General features: G+C 53.1%; 3 protein-coding genes across 6 annotated transcripts in view; 1 reads left to right on the top strand and 2 right to left on the bottom strand.

Annotated features, from left to right (window-relative positions):
- The window catches only part of ZBTB48 (zinc finger and BTB domain containing 48), a 6896-nt gene extending 4384 nt beyond the window's left edge, over nucleotides 1-2512 (bottom strand). For 2 of the 4 annotated variants that reach the window (XM_053921290.1, XM_071220830.1), the window contains exons 1-3: nucleotides 2398-2512; nucleotides 1205-1901; nucleotides 463-704 (exon numbers count right to left, since the gene is read on the bottom strand). In XM_053921290.1, coding sequence (XP_053777265.1) covers nucleotides 463-704; nucleotides 1205-1894 — 932 coding nt within the window. In that variant the 5' untranslated portion in view covers nucleotides 1895-1901; nucleotides 2398-2512. The remainder of the gene's footprint in view (nucleotides 1-462; nucleotides 705-1204; nucleotides 1902-2397) is intronic. The other 2 variants (XM_071220831.1, XM_053921289.1) reach the window with 2 other exon arrangements.
- TAS1R1 (taste 1 receptor member 1) lies at nucleotides 2394-11730 on the bottom strand. The gene is given in 13 exon segments (XM_053921015.1): nucleotides 2394-2614; nucleotides 3681-3798; nucleotides 4110-4135; nucleotides 4138-4189; nucleotides 4192-4356; nucleotides 4801-4840; nucleotides 4842-5001; nucleotides 5004-5449; nucleotides 6413-6591; nucleotides 6594-6640; nucleotides 6643-6707; nucleotides 10093-10210; nucleotides 11529-11730. Coding segments are annotated over 13 exon segments (1839 nt in total).
- On the top strand, nucleotides 11683-27682 carry NOL9 (nucleolar protein 9). Its single transcript, XM_024554915.4, has 12 exons — nucleotides 11683-12112; nucleotides 12897-13116; nucleotides 13510-13637; nucleotides 15242-15377; nucleotides 15497-15593; nucleotides 16570-16667; nucleotides 22135-22296; nucleotides 22499-22796; nucleotides 23160-23271; nucleotides 25469-25646; nucleotides 26905-27038; nucleotides 27358-27682. Exons 1-12 carry the CDS (start codon nucleotides 11729-11731, stop codon nucleotides 27505-27507), a joined length of 2097 nt encoding a protein of 698 aa, XP_024410683.3. The 5' UTR covers nucleotides 11683-11728; the 3' UTR covers nucleotides 27508-27682.

Here is a 27682-nt window from a genome sequence, read left to right as displayed (position 1 = left end):
CTGATTAGACACTACAGCGTCCGACAAACGAATGGTTCTCTAGGCTCCACTGCCGCCCCAAGGCCGGGTTTCCCCACATCCGGGAAACCCGGCAGCACCGCCTCTCCAGATCGACTCCGCGGCCACAGCCCACACTGTCGGGCTGCAGAAATGCCCAGGCCGGGGCCTCTCTCACGTCCTGGCTGGAGCCAGCGGGAATCAAGGTGGAACCTGCTGTGGAGCAGGTGGAACCTGTCAACAAGTGTCCACAAATCCACTCCAACCAGCGGCCCACAGGAAAAGGGGATGAAGAGGTTCGGACCTAAGGCTCGGTTCTCACTCCCTGAAGACCAGAGGGGCGTCCACACCGGGCACTCTGTGGGTCTGAGAGTGGCCCCTGGCCCAGAAGTGGGGAAAACAGTCCCCCTCCCCCAACACGGGAATGGCAGACAGGAAAAGCAAATAGGAAAACAGAACATTTACCTGTTGTGGACTTTCAGGTAGTATTTGCTGAGGAACTTTTTATGGCATGTGGGGCATTCAACCGGCACCGCTGCACCTTTTCTGTTCTCGGGGGGCTCGGCCGCAGGGGCTTCTGTGCCCAGGCCTGGTTCGGCGGCACAAGGCTTTCTGAGTGCATTTGATTTCCTCCTGGTCGGCAAAGCCTCCATCTCAGAGACACAGTCGCCATCCCTGTCGTCCTCCACTTGAACCACCACTTCCCACTAGAGCAGAGGCAGCAGGAGAGGGCCTAGTCAGCAAATCAATCAGCAATGCTGCTGGGGGGGATCTACAGGGCAGGCAGCTCCATCCGGGCCCATCCCAACGCCCATTCCAAGGCCCACCCCTGGCACATCTGAGACGAGTCCCTGTGTCTGTACTGTTCCCCTCAGGATCCTAGGCAACAGCTCAGAATCTTGCACTCAGAGGGCAGTGGCTCTGTCTGTGGGGAACTGGAAGTCTGGCTGGATTTTACTACTCTGGGGAAACACTGTAACCCTGATGCCGCCCACTCCACCCCAAGAAGCTGGCAACTACCAACAGCCGAGACTTGCAAAAAAGTCAGCCTGAGGCTGCAGGACAGAGCCAGTTTCCTCTGTTTGGCGACAGCCTGTTTCAAACCCACGTAACACGCATTCTACCTTGGGCTCTGGCTCATGCCTGAAAAGTGTCAGTCTCTTCCCCTACGCACACCTCCCCATTCCACCCTGGGCACAGACAGCACCTCATTACTCCTGCCCTGCAGCTGGGCACCTTCAGCCTCTAAGGGCCTTGGGGGCACTTTGCAATCCTCAGGTTCCTTGTCATCTGGGGCACAAAGCTTTAGGGCCTGCTTGAGTTTCCCACGCAGGAAGGAGGGGCTCTCCATCTGAGCAGGGAGGCCAAGCTGGGGCCTCTGAGGGCTGTGACTGTCACTGAGCTCCGGATCTCTGGGCACTTGACCCACAGTCCTTGAAACTTCCTCCCCCTCCAAACCTGCCAGCTCCTTGAGGTGGCTGTTCACTTCCCGGGGGACAGGCTTCCCCAGCCCACCATGGCCACCAGGTGCCTGTCCTACTGAGGTTTTGGGTTTGAAGCTCTGGCACAGCTCAACAGCCTCTGGTACTCGCAGCTCCTTGGCTGCCAGGAGCACCTGATCCCTGTTCCCTGTTGTGAGGGCGAGGTGACCAGTGTAGAAAAAGTCCAACAAGAGGCCAAAAATCTCGGCGAAGCCAGCCGGGAGGACCACACTGCCCCCTGAGCCATCCCCGTAGAGGCTCTGGAAGAAGTGGCTGCAGCAGGCAAGGACACTCCAGTGCGCCTTGAACACCAGGCCTCCCACGTCCAGGGTGGCGTCGCAATACTGGCCCTTCTCCCGCTGCTTGTTGAGCTCCTGCAGAACCCTCACACTGTGCTGGATGAAGGAGCCGTCCATGGTCTGTCTGGAGGGGAGGAAGGCGTAAGTGACACCCCGGCCAGCCCAGGGAAGAGAGGTGACCTCAGTCACACTGACCACAACGAGGGCTCAGATCGAGGTTAGAATGTGCATGCTGCGACAGGAACAGACACAAAGCCTCCCTGGGGGCGGGGGTCTGGTGAGCAGTGCACAATCGGGTTGGCCAGCGAGTGGGTGGCAGGGGCGCAAGGGGACTAGGTGGGGGGAGGTTGCATGGCTTGGCGGGAGATAGGGCAGGTTCATCAAGGGGAGCAGATGGAAGGAACAAAGTTTCGGGAAAGGGACAGGGGGTCAGCATGAATTGATATGCCTGGCAAAGAGAGAAGACCCATGGGAGGAGAGGGCGGCGGCTGCGGACAGGTGAGCGGAGCCCACGCCGCGGCCACACGTCCGGAGCGGCCGTGCGAAAAGCGGCTGCGGTCAAACTCCGTCAGCGATCACTGCAGCGGCAGCCCTTTCCTCTCTAGCCCCGCCCTTCTCACCCGGCCAGTCCTGCCCGCGCCGACCCCACTGGTTCCAGGTGGCGTCCACTCCCACCGACCAACTGCTCGGACTGTACGTGCCCAAGAGACCGTACGGGGACGCTGCCGTCGCCGCCGCCGGACGTAACGTCAGGGCGCGTCCGCTGTGACGTCAGGGAGCGCCCTCCGGGGCGGAGCAACTCGAAGGTGCAGGGCTTCCAAGAGCCAGCTTTGGGGGCTGGGCCAAGAAGAAAACGGCCAATGAGGTGTGGAAGGGGCGGGGCAACCCCCCCCCCCCCCCCGTTCTCTCGGCATTGGGCCCGCCTCCCGGAGTTGCCTAGCAACTCCAAGCTGGGACCCTAGTCTTCATCCACCTCCCCGCCAAGGTTCAGGCTGTGGTTTGTTCGCTGCGATGTTTTCAGGCTTGAAGAGGCAACGCTCCAACCTCGCCCAGTCGGGAAGCGCAACCGAGACGTACAGGTCACCCCTTTATTGGTAGCCGGGAGTCTGGACTGGGCTTTCCTGTGTACTTACATTTCCCAAGCCAAGAATGAGAAACGGAGGGATCCCTAGGAAGGGCCTTACCCTGGTAGCTCTGCCCACAGGCCAGTGAAGCTATGATGAATGGGAGCAACCAGCCCCAAAGAAAAGCCATTTGCATCTCTCTCTCCAGCATTTGCACTAAGTAAATCCACCTATTTGAGTTCCCCCTCTGTGTTTTCTCTGAATTGACTTTATGGAGGACAGAAGAGATGCATTCTCGCAGGGGTAGTAAAAGGGAATCATGTGGCCCCTGGAATCCAGCTCTGAGCTGAGCCCTAGTTACCTCAATTTGCTTTCTGACCTTGGCCTTACATCTCTGGGTGGTTTATGCTCTTCTTTTTCTGCTGCAGACATGCTAGTATATGCATTCCAGCCACGTTTTGTTTCAAGGTACTAGCTGTCTAGTATCTTGAATCTAGTATCTAGCTGTCTGTTAGCATGGACAATAGAGATGCAGCATGGGAAGGTACAATGGGAACATAGCTACATCCATTTGTATAGAGGTTAAATTTAGAATAAGACTGCATCTGTAGGAGTCGGTTGGGAGCTGTCTAATAAGGGGCAAGGTTGGCCTGAAGCTTTCAACTGGTTGTTTCTTTTTGCTTGGTCAGAATGGTCTGGGCGGATGTCCTCCAACCTATACCTACCTGGCAGCAAAGTGACTGGAGCCCTGGTTCTGGGGTCAGGTGTGCACACGTGTAGCCCCAGGGATGTCCCTTCACCTGCTATGCAGTCGTTCGCCCATTCACTTGGGCTCTCACCACTCTTGAGGAAGATCCCGGCTGCACAGGGCACACACTCCAAACCACATTGGTGGAAGGCCACAGTCGCTCCCTGGTGCCCTTCAAAACAGTCACTGGAGCACAAAGACATAGACACCTGCAAGAAGCCACTTGTTCTGTAACTGCATGGAGGATCCCACGTCAAGGGACACTCACCCTGTGGAATGAAAAACAGAATTTGTGCATCCACACCTCTGGCTCACCCGCAGGACAAGGCCCCTGTTTGTGTGAACTAACAGCAACTGGGCGTCTGTCTCGTAGCCTGTGGAGTTTCCCTGGCAGGGCTGGGTAGAGCCATGGCGGCCTGGGACCCAGGAGCCCCTCCAGCCCGTGTCAGCTGTGTCGGCATCACCCCCAAGCCCCAGGCCGCCCGTAAGGCAATCACTGGTGAGTACACGTCCTCATTACCTGGCTGTCCTTTCCATGCCACTGGGTTTGGTCTTATGTATGTCCAGCCGGACTGGAGGCCACATGGAGGAATCAGCAACCTTGTGAAGGTCCACTTGGGGCCACCCCAGTCCAGGGCAGTTATGTTGTAGCTGCTGAGGGGGTTGTAGCTGCTGAGGGGGTGCAATGACAATTTAAGGACATTGTCATTAAGTGTCACAGTGTCCCTGTGCAGAGGGAAATTCACCTTGAGGATCTGCTCCGGAAGCTGAAGTAGAAAGTGACAGTGGTGTGACATGATGACACAGACTGCTCCTCCTTGACCTTCTTTGACCCTCCCATACCCTGACAGCTCAGAAAACAAGTGCCCGGGGCCTTGCTGGGCTCCTGTCTGGCAACTTCAGCCTGCCTGGAAGTTCTGATCCCTTCCTGAGAGACCCCTCCCGTCCTAGGGTGCCCACTGACCCTTCAACCAGCCTCCTGACTGAGAGAAGGCTTCTAACAAAGGACCCTTTCACAGGGACTTCTAGCCCTAATTCCAGGGTGGAAAATGAGGCCAAGGTTCAGAGAAGAAAAGCCTAAGCGAAGGGATCAGCTTTCTACTTGGTCTCCTTTGTCCCCCACCCCCAGCACTTAGGCTGGCCAAGAAGTGGCCCCCTGCTTCCCTCAGGAAAGCACCCTGATGTGGGTGCCAGGAGCTAGGCAGCCTTACCTGCCAGGGATAGACTCAGTCTCTGGAACAAGCTTTGGAGCTGGTGGAGGCCAGGAGCCACCGGGACAGCCCCATACAAGCTGTAGGCGGAGCTCACAGAGAATGCTCAGAGCGTGGGCATCTTCTGTGCCATGAAAGCCCTGAACTCTCTGCAACACTGGTTGTTGCTGCCCCAGGAGCCCCTGGGGCATGCCTTTCTGGGCCCCATTGTCTGTCAAACTCCTTCGGGCCAGGGACGAGCCTCGGCCAGAGGGCCACACCCAGCACTGTGCTGGTGCCCCTGATCTCAGGCACCTTGATGTGTGTGGAGATGGCCCGGTTTTCTGGGGCAACCCCCCTGGCAGTCAGGGTGGCCAGCACCACGGACTCAGAGAACAGTCTGTCCAGCTGCCTACTGGAGAAAATGACCACAACGGCGGTCCTCATTCAGGCCAGGCAGAGGATCGTGCTCTGCATCCTCTGGTTGCCTGGCTGGGCAGAGAAGGGCACAATGGCCTTGGAGGTGAGGCAGATGCCCTGCTGGGTGTCCCGGTCCTCCAGCACCTGCACCCCCAGCTGCCTGTAGTTACTGTCGCTGCTTACCAGTGAGATGCAGACCCACTCAAACCCCTGTAGCAGTAGGGCCGTGACCTCCACCTGTTGCGTGTAACTGGGAGTGATGCGCAGAAAAGAGGGTGCTGCCGCCTCCCACTCATCCTCACACCTGTGGCCCTGTACCTGATCTGTAGGGGCTCAGTTCAGCGAGTTCTGTGGCATCACACTTGACTGAGGGCCCCCCAGTGCCGTGTGCCTGGTGCAGAGGCACAGGATGGGGACAGGTCCCCACCCTGTTTCTCAAAGACAGCACTGCTTGACATATGAGGCTGACAAGCTATATATGGAAAAGGGGGTAGGCCTCAGGGGAGGCTTTTGGGACAGGAATGGGATTCTGCCTGGTGGACAAAGGGGAAGGGGTCACGCATGCTAAGCAGAGGGAGCAAAACCTGCTCAGGGAGTGAAATGGGGTGGTCTGTTCGGGCCCCTATAGGAGCTTCCACTGGCAGGAGGTCAGTTTCCAGGGAGAAGGAGAGCGTGAATAGGCATGTCCAGTCAGGGCAGAGTGCCTCCGCTGTCATCATGGCCAGCCTCTAGGGTTTAGGTGAAGAAGTGACACGTTCAGACTTGTGTTTCAGGAATGTGTCTCTGAGTTCAGTGAGGAACATGTTAGAAAAGGCTCAAGACCAAGTCAGGGAGAACCCTTAGGAGGCTGAAGGAATCATCCAGGAGAGGGAGGGTGGCAGTGTGAGTTAAAGCTGCGGTGATGGTGAGGGGGAAGAGGGATGAACCCGGCAGTGTTTAGAGGGTAAAAGCCGAGGTCACGGTGACAGCTAACCACGGCGGCAGAAGTTTCAAAGGAGAATGGGTTTTCCCAGGTGCATGGAGGCAGGAAGATGGGGAAGCAGCCCTTACAGAAGAGGAACACTGAGCCAGGGATCCCCAGGGACAGGGACCTCTGCAATGTGACTGAGGAGCTGCGGCCACCCAGGAGATCAGGGGCCAGACTGTGCACCTGCCCCAGCGCACGCTGGACTTCAGAAGGGGAGAAGGGCAAACTGCTGGGGCTCCTGCTCACCGTGGGGGGCAGGGCAGGGGGGCCTCAGCAGGGCTGCGGTATCGGCAGCGTGGGAGGTGGGGGTCAGACCCAGCCGCCACCGTGGCTGTGGGGGAATAGTGGGAAGGGTTTCCTTGGCTCCCTCTGTGGGGTGCCCCCAGCGGGGAGAGCATGGAATGCACATCGGCTGACTCTGAGCACAGACATTGTACAGCTCGCACCCCAGGGTGACACAGGACAGCAGGGCCTGGAGTGGTTTATCTCCTCAACACCAAAGTGCATGGCCCGGAAGAAGTGGCAGCCATGGCTGCTGAAGCTGTTGGGTCTGGAGGGAAAGCCAAGGCAAGGGTTGAGAAGAGTCCCAGGCCTGGGAGATAGAAAGTAATCTCTGAGGTTATCTGTCCAGGCCCCTACAACCACGACCTCCTGTGGGCTTCGTCGCATACCCACAGTTCTGAAAACAGGCCTTTGGAGAGGTGGGGAACAACCTGGAGAAATGCACATACCATTCCCCACCTGGAAAAACATATTAGCATTGAAAGGCTCATGGACCTGGCCGGTAGCTCAGTTGGTTAGAGCATTGTCCCGATACGCAAAGGTTGTGGGTTCCAATCTTGGTCAGGGGCCTGTAGAAGAATCCACCAACAAATGCATCAATAAGTGGAACAATGAATTGATGTTTCTCTCTCTCTTCCTTCCTCTCTCTCTCTAAAATTAATAAATTAGAAAAGGGGGGAGGGAGGTATAAGAGGACTAAATGGTAATAGAAAAAATCAATTAAAAATAAGGCTCACAAAGTCCTGTAGCAGAGAAACCTGCTGTATTCATCAGGCTTCTCCAGAAAAACAGAACGAATAGGACACAGAGGGAGGGTTATCTTATGGAATTGGCTCACGTGATTGTGGGGGCTGGCAAGTCCAAAGTTTACAGGGAAGGCTGGAAATTCCCACACTGATGTTGTATTTTGAGTCCAAAGGCTGAATTCCTTCCTTTTTAGGGGACTTCAGTCTTTTCTCTTACAGTCTTCAACTTTATTCAGCCTATTGATTTCAACGTTAACCACGTCCAGAAATACCTTCGCACCTTCGCAGCGGTATCTATGGCTGTTGGATCGAACAACCGGGCACCATACCCTAGCCCGGCTGACACACAGCATTAACCATCACACCTGCCCAACCCTGCTTGACACGGGCTTCTCACCAGGGCACCCGCGCACGCAACAAGGGCCTTGTTTCTCGTGGCCTATTTGGGTGGACCCCAACAGGGGTGCCCTGGGGACGTGACTCAGTCCTGCCCAAAGAGTGTGCTAGCCTGGTCGGCTTTGCAGTCTCTCTGATTTTCCAAAGGGCCTTCCGTCTTTTCCGTCACTCCTGCCCTTAAGTCATCTGGAGGAAGCGCAGTGCCTCCTGCTCCTGACAGCCCTTCGGTCATCTGAAGCCATTTTTTTTGTTTGTTTGTTTGTTTGTTTGCATCAATCAACCTTTAGTGTCCAAAAGAGGCATGGATGCAGAGCACGGGAGATGTGGCGGGGTCTCAGCCCCAGCTCCAGAAACGAGGGAGAGACAAGCACACACCAGACATTTCCAACTGGCCACGCAAGTCTGGGAGGGCCAGGGAAACACAGATTTGGACATTCATAAAAGGGTTTGATACAGGGAACTCACTCATCATCCCAGTTCCGACCCTCCCGTCAGCAACAGAAAGAAAGCTCGACACACGCTAAAGGCTTGGGGTGGGGACATTTTCCTGCCTCCTCACCAGCCCCAAGGATGAAGTTGAAAAAAAGAATGAGCTAGATCCCAACCCTCCCCACCGCAGTGTCAACCATACGGGAGTTTTATTTTAAATGCAATTTACAGGAATCGACAGCTCCGTCAGCAATAACTCCCTCACCCCACCACCACCCCATCCATCCCTATTTGATCGACAGACAAGATTTGCCCGGCACTGTCCTTGGAAACCTCCTCCTACGAGTGACCCTGCTCCCTCTCCTGATCCTTGGCTTCATCGCTGCAACACTTCCTCCCAAGCCTCTCACAGCCCTTTACCGCTTGCATCCTTATCATCCACACAGTCACTTTCCCTGTCCACCGAGAGCCAACTCCAGAGCAGACGGCAGGCAGCATGGCCACGTCACTGTGGGCTGTTCTCCTAAAACCTTCCTGGGAGCAGACAGCCATAGGTCATACAGAGCGTCTGGGCAAGATGGCTGAGGGGGGGCAACACCAGTCTTCACCCACAAACGTTTTTTAACATAAAGGCCCATTTAGAACTAACTGTGCACCCTATCTACCCATATACCCTAGAGATTCCATACCGTCCTGCCCCTCCCTCCCTCCACCCCAAACCAAGACACACACACACACACAGAACAATCAGGGAGACATCGGTTTGGTTTGATTGCTGAGACCTACCTAAGGAACTGCAGTCACCAGATAGTCTCTTGTCAGCCAACTAACAGGCTGCTCGAAGAGAATCCCAGAGGAATGAGAAACCGAGGACTGAGCAGGGAGCAGACAGAAGTAGAGAAGAAAGAATAATCAAGCTAACCCTACCTCCAACATCCTCCTAGCACGGACTCTGGCAGGAAGAGTAAAAGATAATCCACAAAGACAAAGCCCTTCCTTAGAAATTCTCTGACAGAGACAGCGAGACAACTCTGCTCCCCACTCCACACGCCACAGACACACACGTCTCAGGGCCCCTTAAAGAATCCACCCCTCCAACCCCACCTTCTACCCCCAGCCCTGGAATCACAGTTCAGTGGAACAGTCCCCCTGGTACTAGATCAATCCCCCTGCCCTCCTTCCTATCCCTCTCTCCTTGTTGATCCTCACACTGTCCCCCTGCAGCCTCCCTGGCCCTCCCAAAGCAGAATAGGCAACTGCACAGTTTTAGTTCCGTTTCCAGAAACAGATTTCTTTTCCCCAGCCTTCCTGGTCTTACTGTGAAGCCAGTTTTTATGTTTCCCTCCCCTGCCCCCTAAATCTTCTCTTCCCAGGCTCCACCTACAGCTCTTTGGACCAGTCCTCACGAGCCAGAACCTTCTAGAACTTCCTCGTGAGCCAGCTGTCAGGGGTGCTTCATGTTTAGGGCATCCTGATGCCAAGCACTGGCAGCACCCTCCAGCCCCCCAAAATCTGTGAGTTGCACAAACTCTAAGCAACTATCTTTTTTCTTTTCTTTCTTTCTTTTTTTTTTTCTTTTTCTTTCTTTTTTTTTTTTTTTTTTACCAGAAGAGCACCTGTTTGCCTCTGCCCGGGCTGTGGACTTAACGAAGGCACCAACCCATTTTGGGTTTGCTAAGCTGCTGAAGCATCTCCTGCCATGTGTCTCCACTTCCCTCCCCGAGGAGATCCCCACTTGTCATCTGGGAGAGCAAGGAGTCTGGAAGTGGGGAGAAGTGGGGAGAAGGTGGCAAAGTGGAGAGGCTACACTTACTTTAGTCCTTGCCGTCTAGTTTCGTCACAAAGCCAGGAAGTAACTGGGAGGGAACCGCGACACAAAGCATTTTAGTAGCCAGGGCAAAAGAAGGAATTACGAGTGGAAACTGGCCAGAGTGCCTGGGAAGGCCCAGGCAGGGCAGGACTGGAGGGAGTTTAAGTGGGCACCCCAGAGACAGAACCGCCAAGGTCCCGGCTAAGGAGGGCAGGAGAGAACCCTGGAGGTAAAGTTCCAGTAAGTGAGAGTTCTGCTGAGACTTCACTGCCCTGTCACAGAGGGTCACTATGGGTCTGTGTCTCCCCAGGAGATGGTCAATGTGGAGAGAGAACAGGCCTGCACCAAGGTAATCCTCCAGGAGGCTGAAGTCAGGGGCAGCTGAAAGCCCAGTAGCAGGAAAGGGGAAGCTGCAGGATAGCCAGGTGAGCCACCCTGATGACAAGCTGGCCAGACACTCCTGGGCCCTCACGGCAGAGCCTCGCCCTCTGAACAGGTGGGCCTCGACAGAAACGGATGGGACTGGAACCCAGGTGGTGTTGGCACCAGGCTCTCTGCCTTGGCTTCCAGCCGGTGGTCGTACTCAGGAACTGGGCTGGGTGATGCAAACCTGGCAGCACTCACTGGCTCCCCTGGACCCTGCGGGCTCTGGTCCGGCCCTTGTGCCTCACCTGGCTCAGGCTGGGAGCCCTCGCATTTTGGGCGACTGGGGTGGGTGCAGAGGGAGGCAGGGACACACCTCTGGGGAGCCTGAGAGACGGGGTATGGAGGGTTGTTATCTAGAGCGGCTGTCAGGTGGGCACAAGTACCCAGGTTCTTGGTGATTGGAGACAAAGAATTGAACCAAACACAGTTTACAGCAGAAAAAGAGAGAGCAGATTTATTAAGCATTAGTACACTCCACAGAACCGGGGAGCAGGCCAACTCTGAGCAGAGATTGACCTGAGGGGCTGGAGGGATTCTATTTTTACAGGGCGGATATTTTCTGGCTAGTTTTGGCGGAGTTTTATTGCGCATGTACGTTACTTTAAAGCTATTGCGCATGTGATTTCTCATGATTTTCCTTGATTGGCCAACTGGGAAGGGGGTCCCACAATGTTAATTTATTATAATACTATTACAATGAAGCAGGGGTCAGTAGCATCTTCACTCGTGAGGTGCACTCGTGATTCACCATGATTCAGCACTTTGCCAGAAAGCGGGAACAACCGGTCTTAGGACAGGGTCTCTGTCCTATGTCGTTGTCCTCTATCTTAGCCCTGGGGCACCTCCAGAGTTTCCTCCTTCCTGAGTATTTCCTGCCTCACTGTCAGTTTGAGAACCTTTCACATGGGCCTCAGTTTACAAAATGAAACATGTCTTTGAGTTGACCTCCCTTCCCCCTAGTTTCCAGTTTTCTGACAAGGAACTTCCGAGGTTTTTGCCTTGTTTTCCAGGGTTGCCCCTTTTAACCCAAAGACAAATGCATGCAAACAGAGGGTATGCAAACAGCCGGGGTTTGTTTAAACCGCCTGTCCTGGAGCGCTTTTTTTGCAGGAAAAGATTATCCCAGTTGTTTGGATTTCCGGAGAGGTGGCCCTGGACTCGGGGTTGTGGATCTGGCTGTCACTCTCCAGGCGCCCGGGGGGGCGCTTTTGCATAATGTAAATGCAGGCCGTAATGTGGGATCGCCGGGTCGGTGGTCGCCGAAACGCCAAACCCGGAGACCCCGCTGGGCCGCGGGAGCCTTGGAGGGCACAGCCGCGGCTCGGGTGCGCCGCGGGGACGGGCGGCTGCCAGCGCTGGCGTTGCCGCGGGCGCCCGCGACTCCCAAGCCGCACCTTCCCGCGGTCCGGCCGGCCGCGGGGCGGAGCAACGAGATCTCGCGAGCTTCCGGGGCCTCCCGCGCCGGCGCCCAGCATGGCGGACTCGTCGCAGCTGCACAAGAGGGGTCCCTTTCGCTCCACGTGGGCGCGAGTCCGCAAGACCCGGCCCCAGCTCATCCTCAGCCGCCGGCCCCGCCGCCGGCTCCGGCTCCTGCGCTGGTGCGGCCGGAGGCGCCTGCGGCGGCGGCTGCTGCAGGCCCAGGCGGCCGGCGCGGACTGGCGGGCGGGCACCTGCCTGGTGTCGCGCGCGGCGGCGGCCCCGAGGCCCAAGACCGCGGCCCCCAGCCCGGCCCCCAGCCCGGCCCTCAGCCCGGCCTCAGACGAGGAGCCTGCCCCGAGTGTCCCCGCGCCCCTCCCAATCCCCCCACTGCGGCCCGCCGGCCCGGGTCGCGCGTTGCTGCTGCTGCCGCGGGATCAGGTGAGTCGCGCCAGGAGAGAGCGGGACGCAGCCCCGGGGGTCGCAGGCCGGGAGAAGACCGTGTCCCCTCTGCGGGTTCTCCGGCTTCCATTCCTTCTGATGGCGGTGCTGAGCAGAGGGTAAGAAGGTCTCTGCCGAGGCTCATCGAGACCTTTGGAGCAGAAAGGGACTTTAATGCTAATGGTTATTAATAATAATAGGGTGCTTAGTAATGCCACTCTGCGTGTTTTAAGTGTTTTGGGTGTATGAACACATTCAATACTCCCAGCTCATATGGAGTCATTACCGCTATTACTATGAATGTTTACAGAGGAAGGAACTGAGGTTTAGTTTAGGTAACTTGCCAAAAGGAACATAGTACAGGCAGAGGCAGGATCTGAACCCACGCAGCTTAGATGTAGCCCCCGCCCACCTCCCGCTCTTCACTTGGACTCTGGTCTGGGAGGTCTCCCTCCAGTGCAGGAGGAAAGTGAAAAAACCCACGAACGCGGAGACTTGGCAGGCAGTGCGCCTTTTAAAGGCAAGAGCCAGGCGGACAGCAGAGCAGAGTTCATGGGACCCTCTTGTCTTCTGTGTGTCCATATTCACCAGCTGTATCGGTAGCTACCACGAGGTATGATCTTAGGTCCAAAACATGGAGTGCCCGATAGTCACCTACTACAATGTATTGTTATTTAGAAATGTGCCACCTTTTGATATGTGAATAGTAATTATGGTCTCAGAAAATTTCAGTCATTGGTAACAGAGTCTGTAATGTTACTTTTCTTTTTCCTTTTTCTGCTAGGGTTTTACCTTCAGTGGCATCTGCCGTGTGACGTGCCTTTATGGCCAGGTGCAAGTGTTGGGTTTTACCATTGGCCAAGGCCAGCCTTCCCAAGATGTCTTCTCCACCTACACCCACTCTCGCCTCACTATCAGTACAGCTCACTACTCGATGCCGGAGAAAAGCAAGAAGGAGATGAAGAGGGAAGCCCGAACCTTGCTCAGAGCTCACCTTAACCGGGGTAATGAGAAGAACTGGGCAGTTGACTGAGGGTGTACTGTATGCAGAAAGGCTAGTAACTTTTAGACGTGCACTGCGGCCCAGACGTCGCACACTGTGCTCTTGTCTGTAAGCCCTCACCAGGTCCCGAGAGTGAAACTCTTGTTTTCACCATTTTACAGATGAGAAGAGTTGCCCAAGGCCACACAGCTGGTAGGTGGCAAACCTGGATTGACTTCTCAGCCCAGGCGTGTCCCTGTTATACAGTGTGGCCTCCTGAAAAAGACTCAAACATAATTCCTACCCTCGAAGGGTTTACAGTTTAGCCAAGGAAATGGTAGTCCAGAAGGGCACGGAGCTCAGTGGAATTCCTGTTCCACTGAAATTGTAAGGTGGTTGAATTTTCTCTGTACAGATGACAGATGTTGGCTGATGAAGAATTTCTCTCCTCTGTGTTCCATTGTGATGCTGGAAAGGCTGAAAAACTCCACTGTAAACTTCATAACCAGCCATCCAGGGTTATCTTACATTTTCCTACAGGAGGTAAGCCAGTTTTCATGTAGACTTTTACCAAGTACTTTCACCAGAACAGTCACATTAAATGACTGTGTAGGGCAGGGGTGTCAAACTCATTTTCACCGGGGGCCACAACAGCCCCCGTGGTTGCCTTCAAAGGGCCAAGTGTAATTTAGGACTGTGTAAATGTAACTACCCTTAACTAGGGGCACGGAGCTCGGCGCTGCCGCGGGGTAGAAACAAGGCGGAGGGCCTTGTGTTTGCCGCCTGTGGTGCAGGGTGTTCCTTCCTGCCTGGTTGTGCTGTAGCTCGTGTGTACAGCAAAAGTGATCAGTACCGAAAGGTATTTCATGAGGAGTGTTCCCCTCCCCCCTTAGTTTCATTTCCCAGCAAAAGCTGTCATTTCATACTGTAGTGAGGAAAGACCTTTTGACATTTTTACAAATGATTTTCTTTGTATCTTGGTTTATCAACTTGAGACAGTGTAAGTTTTTTCTAAACTGAGTGAGTAATTTCAGTGCACTTCTACTTTCTCCCACCTCTTTTCTCACCTGGATATTCTGCTGGCCATGTTACTAATTTCCTGAAGTCAAGCTGTTATTATAACTGCCTCCCATGAGCCAATAGATTGAGTCTGACCCGTAGGATTATTGGACAGACTGGACGGTGAGGCGTGAGGAAGAATCATGGACTAACTAGGCTTCTTGGGCTGAACCCTTGGTGCTTGGAGTTGCCATTTACTGAGATGGGGCAGCTGTAGGAGGGGCTGTAGATGTGTTGACTCTGCGATGCCTGTCAGATGTGGAGTTTGAGTTGGAGAAGAGTTTGGAAGTGTATGGAGCTTTCAGCAGAGGAGGGTTCCAGAGGCCTCCAGGGGAGATAATAACAGCAAGGGAGCTGATGTAGTAAGAAAGGGGAAGCTTCTGGGTGTGAGCCCGAGGCACTCCCCAGAACTGGGCTCCAGGAGCCAGAGAAAGTGTGGGTGTTGGTGTGGAAACGGAGGGCCTGCTCCATTGTTTTCTAGACTCCCGAGTTGCTACTAGGAAGCCTTAGTGCCAGGTGCTTCTCATTCCTTTTATGACGACTTTGTCCTTGGGACTGGTGAGTGGTGCTCCTGGAGGGGTCTCTTCCTCCATTCTCTTCCACACACGGCCTTGTCCTGGCCAAGCCCCACCTGCTTCCGCTGGGGTGGGCTCTTCCATCCCTCAGGTCACTTTCCCTCGGTTTCCTGGCTCTTCTGCTGGAATGCCATTGGACTTCGTGGGCCTGCCTTCCACATCCTTTCAACTCGGTCTGCATAATCCTTTGTCTGTTTGTTTTGTGTGGGGTATTGCCTCGACTGTCTCCTGGATCACCAGCCTGCTCCATGACTGGTCTTCTGTTGCATTTCTCTGCTGGCACGCACTCCTAAGTTTCCACGCATTTTCTTCTTCTCGGGAGTGTCCTGCACAGGGAGTAGCCTCAGCCATGATAACAGACATCAGGTGACTTTAGGAAGAGAGGTGACAGACCTGACTGACTGCAGGGCTGGATTTGGGGTCGAGGAAACGGGGAGGGGAGGGAGAAGGAGAGGGAAAAACAAAGATGCATTTGTTTTCATCTTTTCTAAACGTTTGCATTGTTAATTTCAGAGTCCCACTTTCCAGGTTAACACTGAGTACTTCGCCTTGAGGTCTGTTGGCATAAGAAAAGAGAAGAAAAAAACCGGCCTTCGTTTAACCGAGAGTGTCCTCGCAGCCCTGGAAGAGTTAGTTAACGTCTCTTGTGGTGAGTGACACGTTGACAAAGTCGAGTGTTTCCCGCCAGAGCCTCAGAGGATTCCTGTGTGTGATTGGAGTCCCACAGCAGGTGGCTCATTCTGGGGTCAATGTTTGTTTCACCTCCAGAGGAAGTAGATGGCTGCCCTGTCATTCTGGTTTGTGGATCGCAGGACGTCGGAAAGTCGACATTTAATAGATACCTGATTAACCAGTTGTTAAATAGGTAAGAGTGTTTTTCTTGTTTTGACATGCTGCCAGATTTGGGGCACAAAGTAGTTTCTATTTAAGAATCCATACGGCAATGCCTCCTGACTTCTGGGCAGAGATTATTTACAACTCTGGACCGGGCTGCTCATCTGTGTGATGACATCGGCTGTTTACTATGTCCTGGGGGGAGGTGACAGTGTCTCAGGGTGCACTGGCCTTCCCTGTCCATGAGCTTGTGGGAGCCACTCGGTCTCGGAGTCTGTATTTGTCCACATCCAGAGATTCAGAGTAGGGATACATTCTGCTGCTGTTTTTTATTTTTATTTCTTTAAAGACTTTATTTGTTTTTAGAGAGGGGAGGGGAGGGAGAAGGAAAGGGAGAAAAACACTGATGTGCGAGAGATACATCAATTTGTTGTCTCTTGCACACCCCCAACTGGGGATGTGGCCCACAACCCAGGCATGTGCCCTGACTGGGAATCGAACTGGTGACCTTTCAGTTCCCAGGCCGGCATTCAGTCCACTGAGCAACACCAGTCAGTGCTATGCTGTCTTTTGAAGGTCAAGTTTTAGGAAAGACGAAGTTGTACCATATTATGAACAGACACTGTGACCCCCATCACATGTTCTCTTTATGTTTTGGGGTTTTTTAAAAAATATGGATTGAACCCTGGCTGGTGTGGTCAGTGGTTGATTGCTGGCCTGCGAATCAAAGGGTCGCTGGTTTAATTCCCAGTCTAGGGCACATGCCTGAGCTGTGGACCAGGTCCCCAGTAGGGGGCGTGCGAGAGGGAACCACACATTGATGTTTCTCTCCCTCCCTTCCCCTCTCTAAAAAATAAATAAAATCTTAAAAAAAAAAATCTGGATTGAGCATTCCACCGAAAAGCCTGCCTAGAGTGGCTTATGACTGTATCATGTAAAATCTTTAAGATCTGTTGTATACTTTTGACATAGTAAAGCTAGCCGAGGTTTTTCTTTTACGTTTTTAGTATCCCCTGCGTTGACTATCTGGAGTGCGATCTGGGACAGACAGAATTCACTCCGCCGGGTTGCATTTCTTTACTTAATATTACAGAACCGGTTCTAGGTATGTATCACATGTTCCTTAAAGGTCGTGGTGTTACAAAGTGCGAGAGTAACGACATTTAACAAAAAACTCAAAAAAATATAAAAAAATAAATGTGAACATCCCCCCGCCAAACTCACGGTCTTCCCATAACTGCTTTTCCAGCCTCCAGACATTGGAAAACACACTATGACGCTTTCCAGGTTCCATTTTAGTAACCGGAACCATGATTCACTTTGTTACGTGTAAATCGGAAACACACCGTCCTTTAATATTTACATCTTATTTGGCCCCGTGCAATGGTCCGAACTGGGAAATTAACATTGACACAATGCTGTTAACTAAGCTACAGATTTTAAAAAATTTTTGGAGAGGAAGAGAAACATCAATATGTGAGAGATACATTTATTGGCTGCCTCTCTCATGCCCTCCACTGGGGACCTGGCCCGCAGCCCAGGCATGTGCCCTGACTGGGAATTCAAGCGGCGACCTTTCGGTTCACAGGCTGGCACTCAGTCCATGGAGCCACACCAGCCCCGGCTAAGCTATAGATTTCATTCAAAATTAACCAGTTATCCTGCTAATGTCTTTTTTCTGGTTCAAAATCCAAACCAGAACTCCACATGGCTTTTTTTAATGGGAAAGTATACATAACGTAATATTGTAACCATCCACGTATGTACACTTCACATTTTAGTGCATTAAATACGTTCACGGCGTGGTATAACCACCACGCGTGTCCAGATCACCCTGAACTGAGCTTCCGCACAGCGCTCTCATCTGCAGGGCACACATTCCGTCCCCACGTGGGTGCCTGAGACGCGAGTGCCGGAACCGAGGGACGCTCTGTTTTCTCCTGTGCACACGTGCGTGTGGCGAAGTCTGCAGCTCCTCCTGGGTGTGCCCCGGCCTTCAGCAGCTTTACTCTTGTGCTTCGGGGTCGAATAAGGGCTGGCTGGACACAAACACTGCGGTACCATGACGGTCAACTTGAAAACTAAGTGGCCGACTGGCGTGGATATGCTGGACACAAAGGGACAATTCGTGGGGTGGGGCGAGATTTCATCACGCAGCTCAGAACAGTGTGCGATTTAAACTTACAAATCGTTTATTTCTGGAATTTTTCATTAACTATTTGCTGACCATGGTTGACCGTGGGTAGCTGAAACCACAGAAAGTGGAGCTGCAGATACGAGGGTCTTGTCAGGACGCAGTGACTCCCCGTCCCACTCTCCCTCCAGCCCCTAGGAACCTCTGTTCTACTTTCTGCCCCTGTGCAGTTGCCTCTGCTGGGTACCTCCTGTAAATGAAATCCTACAGTACTTGTCCTAAGCGTAGTGCAGCACGTGTCAAAGGTCAGTGGCCGAATATTATTCCAGGGGATGCATATGTCACATTTTGTTTATCTGTTCAGCTGCTGTTGGGCCCTGGGCTTGTTTCTCCTTTGTGGCTGTTTCGAGTAGTGTTGCCCTGGACGCTGGTGTCTGAGAATCTGTTCAAGTGTCTGCTTTCAGGTCTTTTGGGTGGGATTTGCTGGGTCGTTCGGCAGTTCCACGTCTAACCTTTTGAGAAACTGCCAGCCACTCTTCACAGTGACCGCGCCGTTTTACAGTCCATCAGCAGTGCGCGGGGTTCCGGCCTTTAGCAACACTGGGTACTTTGACTATAGCCATCTGCTTAGATGCGAAGTGCTCTCTCTTTGTGGTTTCGATTTGCGTTTTTCTAATGGCTGATGATTTTACACGTCTTCTCACATGCCTACTGGCCATTTGTAGGTCTGCTTTGGAGAAATGTCTATTCAAGTCCTTTGCCCATCTTTGAATTGGGTTGTTTTTATTGAGTTTTAGGAGTTCTTTATGTATTCTGGATATTAATTCTGTATCAGATAAGATTTGCAAATATTTTCTCTTACTCTGTAGGTTGTCTTTTAATATTCTTGACATCCTTTGATGCACAAACACTTGATTTTTATGAAGTCAGTTTATCTATTTTTTCCTTTATTGCTTATCCTATTGGTGACATATCTTCAAAGTTGTTGCCAAATCCAATGTCATAAATATTTTCTGTGCTATTTTCTTCTGAGGGTTTTGTAAGTTTCAGCTCCAACGTCAGGTCTTTGATCCCCAAGTCCCAGCACCCCCAGCAGAGAGAAAGGTTTACTTGGCAGGCAGCCAGACAGGGAGACTGGACAGGAAGCTCAAACCAGCCTCCGTGATCCAGGATTCCAGGCCAGTTCCAGGAACAAGCATGCAGGGGAAGTGGGGGGGCACGTTTTATTAATAATGTAATTGGAGGAACTCGGTCATTTATGGAAGGGGGCTTCAGCGCCAGCTCTTCCTGGCCTGTGGACCCTGTGCTTCTGAAAGGGTTCTGGTGTTAAGTTCCCATCTTGTGTCAGTTCCTTGGTTCCGTGGAGGGATGGGGGGGGACTTTGGTTGCAGATACAGCTGAGGTCAAAGTCTTCTCCTCTGTGCGTGCTTTGGCCGCGGGACTCGTGGTTTTTGTCTGTTGTCTCCGATCTCCACTTTTGAGTAAAATTTTCTGTACAACATAAAGAAAGGCTCCATCTTCATTCTTGTACATGGGGGTGTCCAGTTTTCCAATCACTGTTTGTTGAAAAGACTCCTTTCCTCATTGAACCTTTGTTGCAAGCCAGTTGACCAGATATGCGAGATTTTTTCCCTGGGCCCTGTTCTGTTCCATTGGTCTCCCGGTCTGTCCTTAACCCGGCACCGCGCTCACCTAATTGCTGCAGCTTTGTCGTAAGTTCCCAGCTGGGCAGTGTGAGTCCTCCAAATTTATCTTCTCCAAGGTTGTTTGGCCCTGGCCGGTATCTCAGTGGGTTAGAGCATCATCCCGATACGCCAAGGTTGCGGGTTCGATCCCCAGTCAGGGCACGTACGAGAATCAACAAACGAGTGCACGAATCAGCGGAACAGCAAATCGATGTTTCTCCGTCTCTCTCTCTGTCTCTCTCCCCCTTCCCTTCCTTCCTTCCTCTAAAATCAACAAATAAAAATTTTAAACAATTAAAAAAGGCATTGTTTTGGCCTTCCGGGACCCCTTGCAGTTTCATTGCCATTTGAGAACTGGCTTGTCCATCTCTGTGGAAGAGGCTGTGACAGCGTGGATGGGGCCGTGTCGGACCTGTGGGCTGCTGTGGCTGGTGCTGCGTCTCAGCACCTCAGTGTTGTCTTCCTGTCCACGAGCACAGGGTTCTTTCCAGTCCTCATGTCTGCTTCAGTTTCTTTAAACAGTGTTTCGTGGTTTAAGTCTTTCATCTCCCTGGTTAGATACAGTGCTAAGGATTTAATTATTTCAGCTGTTACTGTAAGTGGAATTCCTTTCCTAATTTCCTTTTCAGATTGTTCATTGCTGGTGTATAGAAACATAATTGATTTTTTTGTGCGTTGATGTAATTCCCTGAAACTTTGCTCAATTCCTTTATCCTAGTAGCTTTCTAGCAAATTCTTTGGGATTTTCCATATATAAGATCATGTCACCTGCAATTAGGGATAGTTTTATCTCTTCCTTTTTAATTTGAATGCCTTTTATTTCTTTTCCTTGTCTAATAGCGCTGGCTAGGACCTGTCAGTGTCGAATAGAGAGAAACATCCTTTCCTTGCTCCTGATCCTAGAGGGAAACCATCCAATCTTTCACCATGAAGTACGATGGTAGCTGTGGGTTTTCCTAGTTTTTACCAGGTTGAAGAAGTTGGCTTCTCCTAGATTGTGGACTGGTTTTATCATGAGAGGATGTTGGACTTTGTGTCTGTTGAGATAATTGTGTGGTTTTTGTTTAGTTGACTTTTAAAAGAAGCAAATGGTATTATGTTAGGGTGCTAGGTAGTTAGACATTTAATAGACTGTTTCTTAAGAAGAATTCTTAAAACATTTGCATTGTGTTAACAGCTTGATCAAAAAAATAATTGTTTAGGCTTAGCTCCTTGGCTGGCTTCATTGCTCTTCCCCACTTCACATTTTCTCTAGTCCATTGAGTGTTTTCCCGTTTTTTTAAGCCCTTAGCATTTCAATAGGCAGTTCTCAAAACAGGGACACTGCTGCGTGATCATAATGTGACCACCAGGACGAGGGCAGCGGGCACATGCTACAGCACTGTCCCTCCAGGCCGGCCCCTTGTCCCCGTCATCCCAGTAGGCCCAGTGCATCGGCAGAAATCTTCAGTCTCCTTCAGTCTGGAACAGTTCCTCCAGCGTTTCTTATGTCTTGTGACCTTGACAGTTTTGAAGGGCACAGTCACCGAACATCTCTCGTGATTAGGTTTAGAAGGGATGCCGTCCAGCTGTCCTCTTCCCAGAGGTGTTAGCTCTGGCGCCTCGGTTGAGGTGTGTTTGCCAGGGCGCTCCACTCCAGCTCGAGCCAGGGGTGCGCTCCTGGGTGCCATTGCTTCCAGCTCTCCTCAGTGGGTAGATCCCCTTGGCAGGCAGAGCCAGGAAATACATGCCTGTTTAAATGCTCACACGTCGTGTGTGTGTGTGTGTGTGTGTGTGTGTGTGCATACACACACCTGTGTCTCTTCTGTTTCCTAAGAGCCCTGATTTTGCACCACTGTTCCAGTTCCACTCTGACACCCGGGTTACTCCAGTTGGCTGTGCCCTTCCACAGTGACAGGTTTCTTCTCTGGTGACAAGAACCCTGGCTATGATTACTCTCAAAATACTTACGTAGTTGCTCGGTCCCTTTGTATTTGTTCCACCCCTTGACGACCCAGGCCACTCTAGCTGTGGCCCCACCCTGAGGGGAGTCTCACTTGCTCTGTCTCAGGTGGCTCTGCACCAACCACATGGACCAGGACCCTCGCCCTTCCAACTGTGTCGTCACATGGTCCTGGTCACCTGCCTGCCAAGGACTCTGGCCTGGCTCCAGCCAGAGGAGACGGAGAGTGGCCTGGGCTGGACAGACTGGTGGTCTCGTTAGAGAGTGTGAGCTCCAGCCGCGGCTGAGATACCTGCGTTTAAGCCCAGCTGGCCTCTGCCAGCGGTGTGACCTGGGCTAAGTTAGTCCCTCTCAATTTCTCGCCTGTGAAAACGAGGATAATGAATAATACCATGCACCTCATAGGGTTTTAATGGAAATTACAGGCTGTAACATACCTGGAACATAGTGCTGTATTCCTACAAGTGATTCCTCGCTGTTACTAACCACCCCTCCCCAGAATGTGAGCCCTAAAAGGAGGGAGACGTTCATTGTGTTTGCAGATGTGACCGGCACGTAGTAGGTGCTCAGTGCGTGTTTGTTGAATGAATGGCCTTCTTAGGATGTAACTGGAGCTAACTGTGTAGGTAGAAGTGAGCCTGGCTTTTATTAAGTTGAAAGGTTAACGTTCCGCCAGTGGCGGCGTGTCTGGCATCTGTCCCTGGCGGTGGGGCGGTCCCAGGCCTCCCAGGACTTTTTGTCCCGGAGGACGGATGGCCCCGCCCCCTTCTGAGTTGTCGGCGTGGGTTCATTACTCTCATCTCTGTCTCAGGGCCACCCTTCACCCACCAGAGGACACCTCAGAGAATGGTGTACTTCGGGAAGTGCGCTTGTAAGAACAGCTCTGAGAGTTACATAGAGATAATAAAGTACGTGTTCAGCTCCTACACACGGGAGTCCCCTCTTATCGTCAACACCATGGGATGGGTGACAGGTGAGTCCACGGGCACAGCTGGCAGGAACGGGTGGGCGGTGGGACTAAGAGTGAGCTTTGGCTCTTAGGCACTATGGCTGGGGCCCAGTTTTTAGGAGGTTCTCCTGGGCGATAATTTCTTTGTCTCCGAATAAGTGTCCCGACCCTTCGTGGGCGCCTGGCATTGGCGCGCTGACCGCTAATGTCATCTGCTGCCTCGCAGATCAAGGGCTTTCGCTTCTCGTGGACCTGATCCGACTGCTGTCTCCGAGCCACGTCGTCCAGTTCAGCTCCACCCGATGTAAGCCCATGCCCAGCCTCACCCCCGACTATGTGGACGGCGTGGACGGCTTGTACACAAAGAGCAAGTCCAAGTGCAGAAACAGAGGGTTCTTCCTGGCCGAATTTGCAGAGAATTTGGAGTTTGGTGATGAAGAAAAGGAGGGTCCTGTTGTATTTCCTGGACATAAGCTGATGTGTGTCCAGTCGGACTTTGTGTTTAGAAAAACTCCAAGAAACAGGTAAGTAGACCACCACAGCTGGAGCAGGCCACCGTCTTCGTTTGGCCAGGCCTCCTGTCCTCAGCTCTGTACACGCAGTGTGTTCTCTGACACGGCTCGGGTCTCCACCAGCACAGCCATCTGTGTGAAGGAGAATTGGTGTTCCCAGTGGAAATAGCCAGATTGGCTCCAGCTCTGGCTGCCGGGAGCTTTGGCTAGGAGTCTTTGCGCTTCCTGTTTGGCCGTGGGGTTTACAGAAGGGCGGGGTGTGCAGATACTAAGGTGTAAGTGTCATCTATGGAATGACAAGTGTCCTCTGTTTCTGAGTCGGGGGGGACCTGAGGGGTGAAATCTCTACTTACCTCCTTCTGACCGACTTTTCAGAGAGTCGCATAACCGGGTTCTTCGGGACTTGGCGGTGTTAGGCTACCTCGGCCGGCTGCAGAACCCGGTGCCCCGGCCGCTTCATCCCCTCCATGGCCTGACCCCCTATCAGGTAGGACCTGCACCTGGGCGGCGGCGGCTCTGTTTTGTTTGTTTGGTGGACACTTCTGTGGCCTCCTGTGTGCCTGGCACTGTCCTAACTGCTCCGTGGCCCTTCTCTCCTTTAACTTTCAGACCCGCCCACAGCGTGGGTTCGGGACTGTCCCCATTTGGCAGACAGGATGTGGCAGAGCCTCATCAGACCTGCACAGTCGGCTCCAGGGTCCATGCCCCTAGCTGCCGGGCTGTGCCGGGCACAGCCCTGGTCCGATGCTGGTCGAGAGTGCTCTTCCTGTCCCAGAGGGACCCCGCTGTGTGGGGCCTGGTTGCCGTCTCTGGGGCAGAGGCAGTGCCGGCCTGGAAGAGAGGCGGCGGACTCGGCGAGTTGCTCACAGTGGCGCCTGGCCCCGCGTGCCCACAGAGCCTCTCGTGCCGTGTTATTGTCAGAAGTAGATGCCAACACTGGAGTGCTTGCGTCTCTTGGGATTCGAGCTCTTAAGAATTATTTTGGGAAGAAATCACCTTAATGTTAGGCTTCTGAATGATGGAAGAATAAAATAGCAACAGGTAGCATTTCTTAAGTGCTTACTTACCCTGTGCTGTGCTGTGCTCTGTTCTGAGCTGGTATTTACCCCCTCCCCCACTTTTTTAAAGATTTTATTTACTTATTTTTAGAGAGAGGGGGAGGGAGGGGGAAAGCAAAGGAGAGAAACATGGATGTGCGAGAGATATGTCGATAGGTTCATGCCCCGAGCTGGGGGACCTGGCTCGCAACCCAGGCATGTGCCCTGACTGGGAATTGAACTGGTAGCCTTTCAGTTAATTGACTGACAATCCACTTAGTTGCACCAGCCAAGGCCTGTGTTGGCTCCTTTAGCCCTGGTATAATGCCCATTTTACAGGTGATAGGACCAAGGCCAGGGACATTGAGTCAGCTGGCCCAAAGGGCACAGTGAACATTTGGGCTGTACTGGGGAGCCCAGAGCGCCCCGCTGTGCTGTACAGCCTATCTGGTATTGAGATCAGCTCTTGATGAGGCATGGCCTGGTGACTGTGGCACCCGTGAGGGCAATGCTAGTGTGTCCCCTGCTTCCAGCATAAAGAACTGGGCACCATCAGGTGGATGAGACAGGCCCGAGGCCCTGCAGGCCAGAGCCGTGGGCCTGGACATCAGTGGGCCTCCTGAGCCCGAGGGGGAGGCTGGCTCGGGGCTTTGGTTTGTCTCCGCCAGAGAGTCTGAGGGAGTTTGTTTGCTGGAGTTAACTGGGTTTGGGACTCATCTGCCAGTGATTTAAACTGCCTTTTGTTATTTCAAATGTGTTTTCAAAATCGAAATAATACGTGTAACAAAATACTTTCCTCCTTTCAGCATTTGAAATTACCCAGAAAGTCACACGTTAAAGGTAGTTATTTAATTGTGCTCCAGGAGCGGGATCCATTGCTCTTAATTCGATGTGTTACTTAGGGACAGATGGTGGGTGTCTCACGAAAGGATTTGACTTTTTTTTTTTTTTAAGATTTTATTTATTTTTAGAGAGGGGAAAGGAGGGAGAAAAAGAGGGAGAGAAACATTAATGTGTGGTTGCCCCTCATGCACCCCCTACTGGGGACCTGGCCCACAACCCAGCCATGTGCCCTGACTGGGAGTCGAACCGGCGACCCTTTGGTTCACGGGCCAGTACTCAGTCCACCGAGCGACATCAGCCCGGGCAGATTTTGGCTTTGCTGTGTTGAGACTTCGGGCATCTTCGGTCTCCCTCGACCACAACTCCTGTAGGGTATCTGCAAACTTGGGTCTTATGTATCTTTTCAGCCAAGAAAGTTCCAGGCATTAAATTTAGATTCTTAGCAAGTGTTGATGGTACGCAAGAACTTGGTGTACATTTCTTAGGTTCTTGGCGTTAAAGCAGTACACTCTAAACGAACGCTGGTTGGTGTCTCCGTTCCGTTCCGACACCGTTTGGTAGCAGTTCGGCAGACGTACCTCAGAGAGCTGGAGCTAAAGGGGGCGGGAGACCGCAGAGGCTGAAGGGGGCCGTGTAGGTGGTGATGGAAGATTTGACTTGGGGTGGTGAACTCACAGTGCAGTTCACAGACTATGTACCGTGGAACTGTACACTTAAGGTCTCTGTAATTTCGTTAACCAACGTCACCCCCCAAAATTTAATCAAGAACAGACTTAATAGAGGGAGACGACATTGGTTTTCCAGGTCCCTTTCAACGCCGTGGCCCTCCGGATCATCCACTCCGACGTGGCGCCCACCCACGTGCTGTACGCCGTGAATGCCAGCTGGGTTGCTCTTTGCAAGATCCTGGATGACGTCAGGGGCTATGCAGACGGGCCCATCCTGCTCGCCCAGACTCCAGTCTGCGATTGTTTGGGGTTTGGTGAGTGAAACCTGCCTACAGACCTACTGCAGCTGACTCACTTCTCCGGCTGTGGTGGCTGGTCTGGACCTCGGGGCTGCGTCTCCTGGCGTGGTCCAAGAGCTCCTCTGCCTCCGAGGACAGTGGGCCTCGGGCTAGAGGGCAGGGAGGAAGCGGCTCTTTCTCCGCTTCTCCTGCCAGCTCCTTTCAATCTAGGGTTCCCAAGGGCCTGGTGACAGCCTCCCCCACCCCTGGGGCTCCAAGTCTAGTGTCCTGCCGACTTCCTGTAGCATTGCTTCAGCCCAGCTGTGCCCCCGTCCCAAGCCCATGTGCCCCGTGCACTTCTCTGCTTGGGTAGCTCGCTGGCATCTAGAACCTAAGTCCAAAACTGAGGTCCTGATTCTCCCCGGATCTTCTCCTCCCACCCCGTACGACCTCCTACCCCATGCTGCTTCCTGTTCCCTTGGGTCCTTCAAAGGGCCCTTCAAAGATCCACGCTGGTGTTTGGGCCAGACCCTGGGTCCTCCTTGGCAACACCTACCTCCTTTGCTCTCCACACCTGACCCACTAGCAGGCCAAGCAGCTTCTCTCTCCTAACGTCGCACCCCTCCCTCTCGTGTCCTCCTTGTGTGCCGGTGTGAGCACCGTCATTCTGCCCTGGACGCTGGAGGCACTTTCTGACTGGACACCGCACCGGGAGTGGTCTGAGCACGTACCCTGGTGCCCCGTCCTGATGTCCCGGCGTTTCTGTAGTGCGGGTCCGCGTCTGGCTTGGCCCATGGTGCCACGCCCACTTCGGGTGACCATCCTTTAGCTCTTGAGGTCAATAAACATCAGTGAACGTTTATGGAAGGGACCCAAAATTAGCGAAGTCCTGAAGTAACTACACATTTCTGATTTATACAATACTGGACTTCCGAAGAGAGTTTCAGTAGGAACTGTGTCACTTTGTACAGACCGTAAAGAAGGAATTGGTGATGGGAGAGATTGAGTCGTATCTGTGTCCCCACCGGAATGCCTCAGCTGTGTGGGCCGTACGTAGGTGAGACGCCTGGCTTCGGCATGGAGACCAGTGCGTCGCCTCGTGGCTAGACGAGGAGAGGTGTTCCGAGTCTTCTGATTTTCATATGTGCTCCCTTTCCTACTACCTTGCGTTTTCAGAGCAAACCCCAGTCGAAATCAAAACTCTTATTTCAAAAGCCGCTCTCCAGTCGGGAGTGGCGGGGAGGTTTGCTCTCTTGCAGAAAGGGTGATTTTTGTGTGTCCTGTCGTCTTCCAGGGATTTGCAGAGGGATCGACGTGGAGAAGAGGCTTTACCACATCCTCACGCCTCTGCCCCCGGAGGAGCTCCGAAACGTGAACTGTCTGCTGGTCGGAGCCATTTCCATTCCGCAGTGTGTCCTCAAGAGCCAGGTGGGTGTGGCTCCCCGGGGGCAGCCCTGGAGGAAGCTGGCCGTGGGAGTAATAGAGGGGGGGGGCCTGAAGTTGGGGCAAGGGTCAGGGAACAGGCCACTGCTGGGGACCTGCCTTTTTCGGAGGGAAACGCCACACTTACCCACTCGTGCCGCCTGATGTTTGTGGGGCAGAACGGGATGGAAAGGGGCTGTCACCTTTGTACCTGAGCCAGCACTTCCTCTAAGGGCCCCCACTCAGACTCACCTTCAGCACGTCCTCGAGGAGGGGAGGTTGGGCGGATTGGGAGTGTTTCCATGTCTCTGTGTTTCCATTTCAGCGCGGGCTCGAGGGAACAATACCGTACATCACGACAGATTATAATCTTAGACTTCCTGGAGCATCAGGGGAAATTGGAGCAAGAGAAACTGAGGAAACGGGTAAAGAGAGACAGTACCCAAAAACTAAATTCTATCGAAAATCAAAGTGATGTTTTGAGTGAGGGAAGAAAGCTCGACGGTGTCTCCAGCCCGACATCGGCAGGCTCATGGGCCTGTGCAGCTGCAACCGGCGCCCTTACGTCGCAGTGTTTCCCCGCAAGGCTCCTGGAAGTTTATAGTCATTAAAGTCCCTTCTTAAAGCGACATGGCCCAGTTTTGCCCTGG

Source organism: Desmodus rotundus, chromosome 3 (genome assembly GCF_022682495.2).
Source record: "Desmodus rotundus isolate HL8 chromosome 3, HLdesRot8A.1, whole genome shotgun sequence".
In the NCBI taxonomy this organism is placed as follows: Eukaryota; Metazoa; Chordata; class Mammalia; order Chiroptera; family Phyllostomidae; genus Desmodus; species Desmodus rotundus.
Note: the sequence above shows the minus strand (reverse complement) of the source record. Positions and strands in the feature narration are given on the sequence as shown.

Bases quoted from the DNA above. Each gene is read 5' to 3' on its own strand.
- NOL9 (XM_024554915.4), top strand. From the start codon at position 11,729: ATGGCGGACTCGTCGCAGCTGCACAAGAGGGGTCCCTTTCGCTCCACG. The intron at 22,797-23,159 runs GTAAGTAGACCA...CCGACTTTTCAG, and splicing joins AGAAAAACTCCAAGAAACAG to AGAGTCGCATAACCGGGTTC. The intron at 25,647-26,904 runs GTGAGTGAAACC...GTCGTCTTCCAG, and splicing joins CTGCGATTGTTTGGGGTTTG to GGATTTGCAGAGGGATCGAC.